General features: G+C 42.1%; 1 protein-coding gene across 1 annotated transcript in view; it reads right to left on the bottom strand.

Moving 5' to 3' along the window:
- LOC124593812 (ras-like protein family member 11B) overlaps positions 1 to 13,118 on the bottom strand; it is a 388,002-nt gene that overhangs the window by 295,848 nt on the left and 79,036 nt on the right. The window contains exon 3 of the mRNA XM_047132160.1: positions 2,528 to 2,584. Coding sequence (XP_046988116.1) covers positions 2,528 to 2,584 — 57 coding nt within the window. The remainder of the gene's footprint in view (positions 1 to 2,527; positions 2,585 to 13,118) is intronic.

Genomic DNA, 13,118 nt, shown 5'->3' with positions numbered 1-13,118 from the left:
CCAACTACATGGTTCACACTATTTACGAATAGTCTGTTTCCACCGACCTATTTAAAGTTCGTTATTTTGAAATGAACTCGGTTAACGGCACACCTCATGCGTTGATAATTACCAGTAATTGGGCTAATTTGCACCAAGTCACAAACTTTTGAAATTTAGATAAAAGGAAACCAAAAATAAAGAAAGTACTTCCGTGTTCCCGTTACCTAGGCATTACTGATTGACAATTTTCCTTCCCCTTTATAACTTATTACCTCAATCATCTGTTAGTATTCGGCAAAGTGAGATTGAATTCAGGCTACGTGAAGTTTGTGTCTGCACAACGAGAAAGATGTTGCCGTAGCATCTATTTCAACGGCAGTTCAAGCCCAAGGACTGTATGTAACGATGACAACTATCAGCCGTTATAGTGGAGGATCCGTAGCAGTAATTACACACTTCGCAATCTCAAATGTAAAACATTTGCAAGTTATTTTATATAAAAATGGAACACAATTTTTTCTATCCCGTGCAGTGTATTCTCCAATATAACGATGACACAATTGTTATACTACTATGATGGTCACAGGTATAAAATAATGTAGCTGGGATAAGTATTGTTTTATTTTACGTGCCATAACTGTCTTTCTTGGATAAGACAAATGGAATCAGTTTCAGCGTTTTTCACTTTGTTTTCGTTGTACTTGTTAAGATCTAGTGCACTGTAACTGCCAAAGTCCGGAATATAAATTACAGAGTAATTATGTAGCTGTAGATGTCTCAAGAAGGAGGGAAATTATTACTTTAGTTACAGGTAACAGTTGTAGGGAACCCCCACCTTACCGCCGGTGTGTCTCAGTCTCCTATGGTGCTCAGGACAATGAGACTAGTGTGCAGTGCTGGAACCGTCAGCATGCCTCAAAGGGGCATTTCGACCGTAGAGGGTTCGCACACTGTCTCTTTGCGGCAAGAAGGTCTGTAAGCAGGGGAAATTGCTCACGAAATCGGAGTGCACCACAGCCAAGGAATTCAAACAATAAAATACTATCAAGAGACGCAAAGTAGTCAAGATCTGCCTCGTAGAGGTCGTTCGCAGTCAGCACCAACTAACGAACACTATCTACAGATCACGTTTTATACATATTCGTATACCAAAGATAACGCAACTGAACTGCGTCCTGCCATTTTTGGGAACCAGGGAAGGCTGTGTCGAACCGGACGTTACGCAACTGTCTCCACACACCAATCTGGTATTTGGGTGTCCATTACGAACAGAAGAAGGAAACTGACAACACCATGAGGCATTAAGAAATTGGGCAATGGAACACCTAGAACAAACCCAAGACCCATGGTGCCGCTTTCTTTTCACGAACGACTACAGAACTAGTCTGACGCCTGCTGATCGTTGTATATTCTACACGATTACAAAAATAAGGTATGAGATTATATTTGCAACTGATGTGTTTTAGAAACCGAATAAACCGAATGTGAAGTTGCAGGAATAGGAGTTGCTTGTACGTTTTGAAGGCAAGCAGGAACAGGTAATTTTTGTCGGTGCTCTTTAGTAGGAAAATCGAAAGTGCCTGAAAGAGTTTCTGCTAAGATTAGAGATCATGTGCAGAGTATGGAGGTGTTCCCACGTTTATGTCAAACCCTTGTATTTCCTCCCATCTTTCTACTGCACATTCTTTATTGTCTTCCAGAGGATGCTTCTGAAGTGATGTCTTACCCTCGCCAGCAACCCGCCAGCTGATACATTAATTCTATTGATGCAGCAGGCCATCCTGAAGAAAACCTGCAAGAATGAAGATACATATTTTCCTCAGAATATTCCGCTCCTGTTTCTCAATTTCTGCAACTTTGGAGTACCCTCCAGCAGATATGGCCCCAGATACACAGCACTTATGGTAAAATTTCATATTACGAATAATACTTTTTTGTTGTGGAGGTTAAATGGGATTATGAATGTTGCTTATTCCTGGCTATCTACATAATTTCTCTGCTCTTCAACCCTGAAGGCCGTTGTATCTCCCCAAGGCATTTGAAGGAAAACACTTGTAAAACGTCCCACATTCCACTTTTAGTCGGACTTTCCTGCTATTTTGATGCAGTTTTTCCATGTAATGAAATTTCTCCTCAAATATGCGAATGTATGACCTTGTGTCGAACTTGTGTAGTTTCTTTGTGGCGCATTAATTTGATCTTTAGTCTTAGTAATCACCACTGAATCATAAGAGAAGACTCTACGTTTAATATTGACTTTGTATACTGAATTGCAGATGTTAATACTGTTCGTGTCATTTTCCCATCGTCCAGACCAAATGAAACAGCAGAAGGGAGACACTGACTCCTTGTCGAACACTGGTACATATCTGAAAAGTGTCAGAGATTTCACAGAGGATTTATACTTTTGTATTTCTACGAATCTGGCAGATTAGTTCTCTGCCTTCCCATGCACTCTATTATTATTATTATCATTATTATTATTATTGTTATTCGATGCAAGGTTGTGTCGTGCAACACTGCTTAAATCTGAAGCTTGACTCACCAGTATCCGAGCGATACTCGCCGATGAACCGCCTCGTCAAAAATCGCACCGTCAAAGCTGAAACACGAAAGACAATGATTAATTTTCCGGGGGAACTTCTGTAGGTTCACCATAGAGATGTATATATACTCGCAGCGTCTAGACCATATTGAAAGTTTGCCATAAATCGAATAACCACAGTGAAAGTAATCATAATTCAATCAACTGTGTGTCAAAAATGATAAAACTTGGGTGTAATTTAGTTTGAATGACGTGTCATGAATGAAGTTCAAAGAAACAGTTACAAGCAATTTATATTTGAGATTAGAATATGGTTGAAGTATAAAGGGTGAATGTATCAACTACAACAGAAATAATTTCAACGTGGGGTAAGATTCCTTCGAGGATTAATTCAGTAAGATCGTGTAGGGAAATTTAGACAGTTGGGAAATTTCAACACTTTAAATGATTTATGTTACTGACATTAGGTAATCAAGCGGAAATAACCGGTAGAACACCACACGGAAGTTTACTGTGTGTCGTTCCTGAAACATCGAACATATACTTCTTGAAAGTGTAATGAGAATTGAGAAACATTGGCTAACAAGTACAGGTGAGCTGCATACAATGTTAACAGGCGTAACTAAGTATTTCATATTTCTCGACACATGGACACGGCATTACTAGTTCTGTGGTGTCACCGCCAGACACCACACTTGCTAGGTGGTAGCTTTAAATCGGCCGCGGTCAATTAGTACATGTCGGACCCGCGTGTCGCCACTTTCAGTGATAGCAGACCGAGCGCCAACACACGGCAGGTCTAGAGAGACGTACTAGCACTCGCCCCAGTTGTACGGACGACGTAGCTAGCGATGCACACTGACGAAGCCTCGCTCATTTGCAGAGCAGATAGTTAGAATAGCCTTCAGCTAAGTGGATGGCTACGACCTAGCAAGGCGCGATTAGCCTTACATAGCTTGTATCTAAAGAGTCTCACTTGTATCGTCAAGGGCGATATACAAATGATGGATTAAAGTTAAGTATTCCAGAAGCTACTTACTTTTCTTTATAGCATTCATTACGTATCCTGTTTCAGACCTCACGCCATAATGCGTGAGTTTAAGTGCGTGCCTTTCGGATTCCTCGCATTGTGTCTAGGCTGTCTTGCCTAGACACAACAAGATCCACGTGCTTTCTGTATATACTTTGGTGGGTGTTCATGATGGAGACTACTAAACAAACGAAAAATAGTTTGTAGTCTGCTAGAAGAGACACTCGTTGGCGGCCGTTGCAATTAAGGGACGTTTCGACGGGTCTAAGGTGAAAGGCCCGTTGATTTCTATTGTCTCTCGTTATAATAAGTATTTTCTCTTTTTGGTGAAAAATTCCTCGGAATTATAAACATTAATGGTATTTTTGTAAGGTGGACTGTAGGGGATATGGCTCCACAAATAAAATGTGAAAGAAAACAGTATTCCAATTGATTTAACTGTAAAATAATGCCCCTTATCAAGAAACGAGTGTTAGGATGATCACAGATGCGGAAAATAAGCAAACCGGTACGGATACAACTCTCGACAAAGACATGGAGGGCCAGTTAGCTCAAAATGGTTCAAATGGCTCTAAGCACTTTGTGACTTAACATCTGAGGTCATTAGTCCCCTAGACTTAGAACTACTTAAACCTAACTAATCTAAGGACATCACACACATCTATACCCGAGGCAGGATTCGAACCTGCGACAGTAGCAGCAGCGCGGTTCCGCACTGAAGCGCTTAGAACCGCTCGGCCACATCGGACGGCGCCAGTTAGCTCGTCAAGACTTTTCTTTCACACAGACGTGAGAAATTTAAGTTTGATACCAATAAGTAATGAAATTACGAGGGCGTGCTGAAAAGTACCGCCTCTGAATTTTTTATTCTGTTCTAAATATCGGTTGCAGTATTATACGTCGTGCATATTACTCGGTCGACTTTCCCGGTTCGCTGACGCAAGTTGCAAACCTCTGCCGCTAGGGTACTCCGAATTGTAGGATGTAACATATCGGCGAATCACGTAACCACGTCAGTGCGTGAGAGACCATCAAAAAAACTGAAAGCACTAATAATTCGAAGAGCTCATCCGCACATGGAGCACCCTCTGCTTCAACTTGACAACGAACGACCACACACGGACGCTGCGGTATCTGCAACAATCCAGTGCGTTGTGTTCACTGTTACTAATGATCCTTCCAAACAGTCCTGACTCGACCCCATCCGATTTTCATCTGTTTACGTAATGTAAAGAACAACTTCGAGGACTTTTCTTTGATAGTGACGAAGCGCTACCAACAGAGGTGAGGTTGCAGCTTCGTCAATCAACTGGACTCTCGTTGGAACAAACGTGTTCGTTGCCATGGTGACTGTGTTGAGATGTAAATATGTAGACATGAAGAAGAAAGATGAGAAATGTTAACAAAGTCTTTAAATAAAAGCGTTACTTTTTGACATAAGATATTCGGAAGTATTACTTTTCAGCACACCCTCGTAGCAACGACAGAGAGCCCGGGAAATACGAGTATAACACTAAAGGGAAAGGAACTTGACCGTGCATACCACCACATAAAGCAGATGAAATGTGCACCGCAGCAATAAGAACAAAGATAGTCAGTGGAAATAAAGCACTTAGGAAAAGGCAAGGATTACTGAATGCAAGAGGAATGTAAATTGATCTGAGAAAGTGATTTACAAAACACTGTATTTGAAGTATAGTTGCACATAACTCCGAAAACTGGTTATTAAGATAGAAAGGGGAGAAGCATTTAGAATTGTTCGAAATCTGCCTGGGAGAATGATGGGGAAAATTAACACTACAAGGACCGAGGGGCCAAATTGGCCCCTTTCCGATCTTTTCACTTGTTTTCTGAGCAAATCTTAAGTTCGACTGACTTGATATTTTGTGACTTTTCGTCAGTCATATGAAATATTAACCACCGCGTTTTGGAGTGTCCTATTTTTATTAGGTTGTGAAATATGAAGCTTACCACCTCGAAGGACGGCGGGGCCAGTTTGGCCCCTCCAACAATTCTCTGTATTTAGAGGCTACTTCTTTGCAATACTGCGTATGAAATCACATCAACTGTTGTCCTTTTGTTGTTCAAATATGCGACAACAATGTCATTCAATCCACCGCTGATTGCTGGTTAGTTGAATCAAGGATTTCAGTTATTGTCTGTTGTGACGGTATCTGAGAGTCGTCCCTGCAGTCATGAGCTACGAATACAAGAAGCGGCTAACAGACGCTGAAATACTAGCAGAACTGAGAAAAATAGAAGATGAAAGTTCAGGTGAAGAATTTGAGTTTTCCGACAGCGATCAAGACAATGAAGAAAGTTTAGTAGTTCCAGTGTGTGCAGATGAAGAATGTGATTCGTGCAAAGAATGTGATGATGTAAACACAGCCCAGGACAGTTTTCCGCTAAATTTAGGGGAATATGAAGCTTCTACATCCAGCATGCCTTCAGATGTTCCAAATTCTAGCTGTATAAGATCAACAATCCAGACAACGTTTGCTTCCCCGGGAAGTCAGTCAGAAACTGATACTGGGCAACCCACTGAAGAAAAAGAAACAGCAAAAGATGGGATTGTGTGGAAAATTCTACCAGTCGGTTGTAATGCAGGTGAGTAATATTTCAGCTCTTTGTGTAGAGTTTTGGTTTGTAAAATTACAAGAAGAGATAAACTCATGTAATATCAGTACATCACACGTTCTAAAAATACTGTTCTTTTTTCATATGTTTTCAGGTCGTCTACAAAGTCATACCATTTTGCCGGAGAGCTCAGGACCAACATAATATGCTAAAAGGAAAATTCAAAGTGGGAAACTTCTTAGTGCTTGGCGGTTAGTTTTCAGTGCTTCCATGATGCGCCACATCAAGCACTGTACTGAAGCTGACGCTCGTCGTCGAACACAAGACGATTCCTGGGCAGTAGACACTGAAGAACTGGATGCTTTTGTCGCCATAATGTATGCAAGAGGAGTGTATGGGGCAAAGAATTTTCCTCTCAAAAGCCTATGGTCAACAGTATGGGGTCCTCCGTTTTTCAGACAAACTATGGGACCAAACAGAGTTATCGAAATAATGGACTACATGAGGTTTGACACCAAGTCCTCTAGATCTGAACGCGTCAAGGCTGACAAATTTGCTTTGGTCTCAGATACTTGAAATGCTTTCATAGAAAACAGTGCGTCTAGCTATAAAGCAGAACCTTATCTTACAGTTGATGAACAACTTTTGCCGTCTAAAACAAGATGCCCATTCACACAATATCTTGCAAGCAAGTCAAATAAGTTTGGCATAAAATTCTGGTTACTTGTAGTTGTTTCTAGTAAATACATACTGAATGGATTCCCACACGCTGGTGCTGATCCCCTTCGATCAGTTGACCAAGGCGTAGGTGAAAATGTTGTTCTTAGGCTTATGGGACCATACTTAGGCAAAAGTTTGAATGTCACTACTGACAGTTACTTTACTTCGCTAAGCCTTGCAAACCGTCTGAGGGCGGTATCGACAACTTTAGTAGGTACTTTGAACCGTAATCGAAGGGAGGTGCCTCCTGCTGCAAAGAGCACTAAACAACCACTCCACTCGACTATTGTGTATAAAAATGATGATGGAACGACACTAACAGTTTATCAAGGGAAAACTGACAAGAATGTTTTGTTACTGAGTTCACTTCACTCTCTTGTATCCCTGTCCGATAGTCAGAAGAAGACTCCTGAAACAGTGCAATTCTACAATGAAACAATATTTGGGGTCGACGTTGTCGATCAAATGACTAGGATGTACTCCACAAAAGCCGGTACAAGACGTTGGCCAATGCATTTGTTTTACAACATTTTTGATTTGGATACCATAAATTCCTGGGTGTTGTATAAGGAAGTGACTGGCACACGACCTACCAAGCGGAAGTATATTTTTCATTTGTCCGAAGAGCTTCGAGCGCAGTATGTATCATCAAGAAATAAAGAGACAGACCAGAATCATGCAGACAGTAAAGGCGGACCACAGAGGGCAACTAAGAGAGAGAAGCGTAAAATTCGTACCTCATGTAAAAGAAACCATACTGCTACTGTTTGTTCAGGTTGTGAGAAAGCAGTATGTGGCAAATGTGAGAAGAGAAGACGAGTGTGGTGCGACAAGTGCAGCAGTAAACAGCAGTGAACTACGGTGGAGTGTGTGTGTGTGTGTGTGTGTGTGTGTGTGTGTAATGTATTTATTTTGTTAATAAAAATCAACAAAAGCTATATATGTGTGTTACATTCCATTACCTATCACAATCTGATCAAGTAAATAAAAATAAACATGGAGCCAATTTGGCCCAGTCGGTCCTTGTAGGTAGTCTGCTGCTTGAGGTCCTCCTAGTGTTAAATGAATAGAGCGGAGTAAGGAAGTGACCGAAAGAGTATGATGGGCAGGAACTCTCCCTGCGGTCTATGAGAGAGAGGAAAGGGAACAGACGTACACGTTAGAAGGTAAAGGAGAAGGGAAAGAGGTAATGAATGTGCTGATAAACTTGAGGGAAGGGGTATCCTACCGAGAACTAAAGGGAACAGTGTGGAATTTTGTTTTTCCGAAGACCAAACTCAGCTGAAAGCAGTCTTTGGAGATACTTATATCTATGACGAAGGTGGTTGTGCTGGAACACATCCATCTTTCGTAAAACTGTGTTACGATTTCTCGAGTTACTGCTGTTTTTAAAATATTTTTATAACTTATTGTGCACTGTATTATGATGAGGATGCACAGCATAAATTCGAGAAATAAGAGACATTATCAAATTACATTCGTGCGTCGAGTAGATGAGTGGCTGTTTACAAACATGTCAGCCTGTAAACAAGTTTCGGTTTCAAATAGTATTTATATTTTTAAACAGCGTCCGTTTATATGTGTTTATGATTATGAGACTTTCGGACACCATGCTTGGGTGGTGCAGGCAACATTATTTTGAAGCTAGAGAAAGCGCGACGTTATTTTTGATGAAGCCTTTAATAACTAGGAATCATGCTCTGGCGTTCGGAATTAGAACTGAGGGGTGCGCTGCCAGAATTCCACGCTCCGTTAATCCCACATTCCGCTGCTCGGTGCCCGCGAGGTATTCGGCGTGATAGGTTCAGTTAGATTGCGTAAGCTTCGCGGCTAATCTGCTGCAGGTCACTAGATGAACGGATAATCACTGCAGGAAAAGGCTCGCCGCTTCTTCCTCTTTTTCTTTAGGAGATGTTAGTGGCACTTTTATACTGACTTTCAAAAGTCGTAATTGAACAACAGCTATCGTATTTAACATTGCAACACAAAGAGACAGTAAAGATCACAACAATCATTAATTTATTAGTTACGGTAACCGGTTTCAGTCAAATGGGACCGTCCCCAGGCCAGGAACTCCATGACGACTCGTGGAGTTGTTCCACGAAGCTGCCGCATATAGCAGAAAGTACCAGTCGACAAGAGCTGTATTCGTCGACTGATACTACACTGGACTCACTGAGTAGTATATTGAACATTTTATCATTTTCCCTATGTACACTACTGGCCATTAAAATTGCTACACCATGAGGAAATGCAGATGATAAACGGGTATTCATTGGACAATTATATTATACTAGAACTGACATGTGATTACATTTTCACGCAGTTTGGGTGCATAGATCCCGAGAAATCAGTACCCAGAACAACAACCTCTGGCCGTAATAACGCCCTTGATACGCCTGGGCATTGAGTCAACAGAGCTTGGATAGCGTGTACAGGTACAGCTGCCCATGCAGCTTCAACACGATACAACAGTTCATCAAGAGTAGTGACTGGCGTATTGTGACGAGCCAGTTGCTCGGCCACCATTGACCAGACGTTTTCAGTTGGTGAGAGATCTGGAGAATGTGCTGGCCAGGGGAACAGTCGAACATTTTCTGTATCTAGAAAGGCCCGTACAGGACCTGAAAAATGCAGTCGTGCATTATCCTGCTGAAATGTAGGGTTTCGCAGGGATCGAATGAAGGGTAGAGCCGCGGGTCGCAATACATCTGAAATGCAACGTCCACTGTTCAAAGTGCTGTCAATGTGAACAAGAGGTGACCGAGACGTGTAAACGATGGCACCCCAGACCATCACGCCGGGTGATACGCCAGTATGGCGATGACTAATACACGCTTCCAATGTGCGTTCACCGCGATGTCGCCAAACACGGATGCGACAATCATGATGCTGTAAACAGAACTTGGATTCATTCTAAAAAATGACGTTTTGCCATTTGTGCACCCAAGTTCGTCGTTGAGTACACCATCGCAGGCGCTCCTCTCTGTGATGCAGCGTCAAGCGTAACCGCAGCCATGGTCTCCGAGCTGATAGTCCATGCTGCTGCAAACGTCGTCGAACTGTTCGTGCAGATGGTTGTTGTCTTGCAAACGTCCCCATCTGTTGACTCAGGGATCGAGACGTGGTTGCACGATCCGTTAGAGCCATGCGGATAAGATGCCTGTCATCTCGACTGCTAGTGATACTAGGCCGTCGGTATCCAACATGGCGTTCCGTATTACCCTCCTGAACCCACCGATTCCATATTCTGCTAACAGTCATTGGATCTCGACCAACGCGAGCAGCAGTGTCGCGATACGATAAACCGCAATCGCGATAGGCTACAGTCCGACCTTTATCAAAGTCGGAAACGTGATGGTAGGGATTTCTCCTCCTTACACGAGGCATCACAACAACGTTTCACCAGGCAATGCCGGTCAACTGCTGTTTGGGTATGAGAAATAGGTTGGAAACTTTCCTCATGGGAGCACGTTGTAGGGGTCGCCACCGGCGGCAATCTTGTGTGAATGCTCTGAAAAGCTAATCATTTGCATATCACAGCATCTTCTTCCTGTCGGTTAAATTTCGCGTCTGTAGCACGTCATGTTGGTGGTGTAGCAATTGTAATGGCCACTAGTGTAATTACGACGAATATGGGCTGTGCTACTACGATAGTTTTACTTTAAGAAGACTCTTGGCGAATGACTGATGGGGGTACGTAGACTTTTACAAATCGATTGGTGTTGAACGATACAGACGGCTTTCCAGTTACTGCTTATTGTAACCAGTATAATGATAAATCGGTCAAACATGACAATTAATACGATTATTTGAAACTCATTCACACACCAAATTGGAGCGATCGTCAGTGTTGTACTTCTGGTTTCGTGGATGCATGTAGAGTCTTTAAGGGCAGTATCTTCTGCTAACTGGAATTAACAGAGACCAGAAAATAAGCAGTGCTGGCGATGTCATTCGACTCCTTGACTTCCATCGGCCACGTCACGGAGAATCTTTAGCACGTCGCCGAGAATCTGTAAGTTAGAACGCGTGTGTAGTAAATGTAATGCTTCAAAGCTGTTTGGTGTAGGAACTGCGATTTTCGTCATGTAACTGCGATGTTACTTTGTCTTACGTCATCAAAAATGTGAATGATGTTGCAGATGAAGTTTATTATGATTGTAAAAGTCGTTCAGTCTTTCCTAGGCCAATTGGTTGAGTCATCTGCCCTATTTTGGATTCCATATCTGAGATACAAATGATTTACCGCCCACTGAAAGAATTGCTCCGTAATACTATTTAGTTTTGTAATGGACAGAAATTACAAGTTAGAGTGGTTCTATCAGAAGTGATATTCAACGTAAAATGCAGTGCGTTTATGGTACTATTAATAGTATTGACTTAAGATTTTGAAAAACAAATTGCGGAATTATGCCCTATATGCTTGGCTGTTCGTATTTAGAAAAAGGGAGTTACTTAAATGGGATCATTTTAAACGTTGAAAAAACTGGCCTTGTATGCTAGGTCTGAAATTAATTTTTAATAAAAACACGTTTCTCATTAAACTTCTGCTTTCTCGTTGGCCAAACATGAACAGATTATTTTGCGAATGAGAAAATTTTACAGTTGCAGTAATTAAATTAAGCTAAGTAGGCCATCCGTCAACAACGCATTCCAGCAAGTGGGGCAGCTTGGTATAATCACCATATATGCCATCCAGTTTCGCAGCTCTGACGACACGTGTATATTTCACCAACTTTGATAATAGGCAGAGTAATGGTAAGTAATTTTAGTCGTACTTTCTCCTTATCCAGTACTTACTTAAGTGAAACGAAAGATTTATTGTTGTAAGCAGAGACTTCTTATTTTGACGAAGTGGTCTCGTTCTAGGCGTAATGAAGAGCGTAAACCAAATTTAATGGGCTTCAATACCTGTGTAACGACAGTCGTACTCACTGTGCACTCTAATGTAACCAAACTATCAGGGCTTCGAAGTGCTTTCATGAGGAACAGAGCACTTTATCACTTTTTAATTTAGAGAGTGGAAAATAATGTTGGCACGAGTCTAAAACATAAGATAATTTCTTTGTTGTACACAATAACAATCAGACACTTCCCTGAATGCGTCAGAGGCAGCAGAAATATCGAGAGACGATTTTTCTACGTCATAAATTAGAATCGTGGGTAAAATTCTGCACACAGCTATTAACAATGTTGTGCCCGAAGAAGAAAAGCCTAAATAAAAATACTGCAACCAAGACATACAATGAGGTGACAAAAATAATGAGATAGCTCTCAAAATCGTGTCGGACCTTCTTTTATCCGTCATAGTGGACCAGCAAGACATGGCATGGACTCAACAAGTCGTTGGAAGCCTCTTGCAGGAATATTGGGCTATGGAGGATATTGTACACGAACTGACCGCTCGATTATGTCTCATAAATCTTCGGTGGGATTCATTTAGAGAGATCTGAATGGCCAAATCATTCTTTCTAATTGGTCAAAATGTTCTTGAAACCGTGGCCCACTGACATGACATCGGTGTTTGAGAACATGAAGTCCGTGACTGGTTGCAAACGGTCTACAAGTAGACGAACACTTCTATTTCCAGTCGATGATCGGTTCGGTTGGACCAGAGAACCCAGTCCATTCCATGTAAACACAACCCAGACCCATATGAAGCCACCACCAGCTTACACAGTACTTTGTTGACAAACGAGCTCCATGACTTCATGAGATCTGCGCCACACTCGACCCCTATCATCTGCTCTTACGTATAGAAATTGGGACTCGACGATCAAGCGACGATTTCACAGTCATCTAGGTCCCAACCGACGTGATCACGAGCCCAGCAGAGGCGCTGCAAACTATGTCTTGCTTTTAGCAAAGACACTCGCGTCGGTCGTCTGCTGCCATAGCCCATTAACGCCAGATGTCGCTGCTTTGACTTAACGGATACGTTCGTCGTACGTCCCACATTGATTGCTGTGGCTATTTCAGCAGTGTTGCTTGTCTGTGAGTAACACATACACTACACAGTAGTCGCTGCTCTTGGTCGTTAAGTGAAGGCCGTCGGCCACCGCTTTGTTCGTGGTGAGAGGTAGTGCCTGAAATTTGGTATTCTCGGCACGCTCTTGACGCTGTAAATCACTGAGTATTGTATTCCCTAATTATCTCCTAAATGGAATGTCCCATGCTTCTAGCTCCAAGTACTATTCCGCTTTCAAAGTTTGTCAATCCCCGCAGTGAGGTCATAATCATGTGGGAAACCTTTGCACCTGA

The sequence above is a fragment of the Schistocerca americana genome, chromosome 2, assembly GCF_021461395.2.
Source record: "Schistocerca americana isolate TAMUIC-IGC-003095 chromosome 2, iqSchAmer2.1, whole genome shotgun sequence".
NCBI lineage: Eukaryota > Metazoa > Arthropoda > Insecta > Orthoptera > Acrididae > Schistocerca > Schistocerca americana.
The sequence above is the reverse complement of the archived record's forward strand: the minus strand, read 5'-3'. Positions and strand labels throughout refer to the sequence as shown.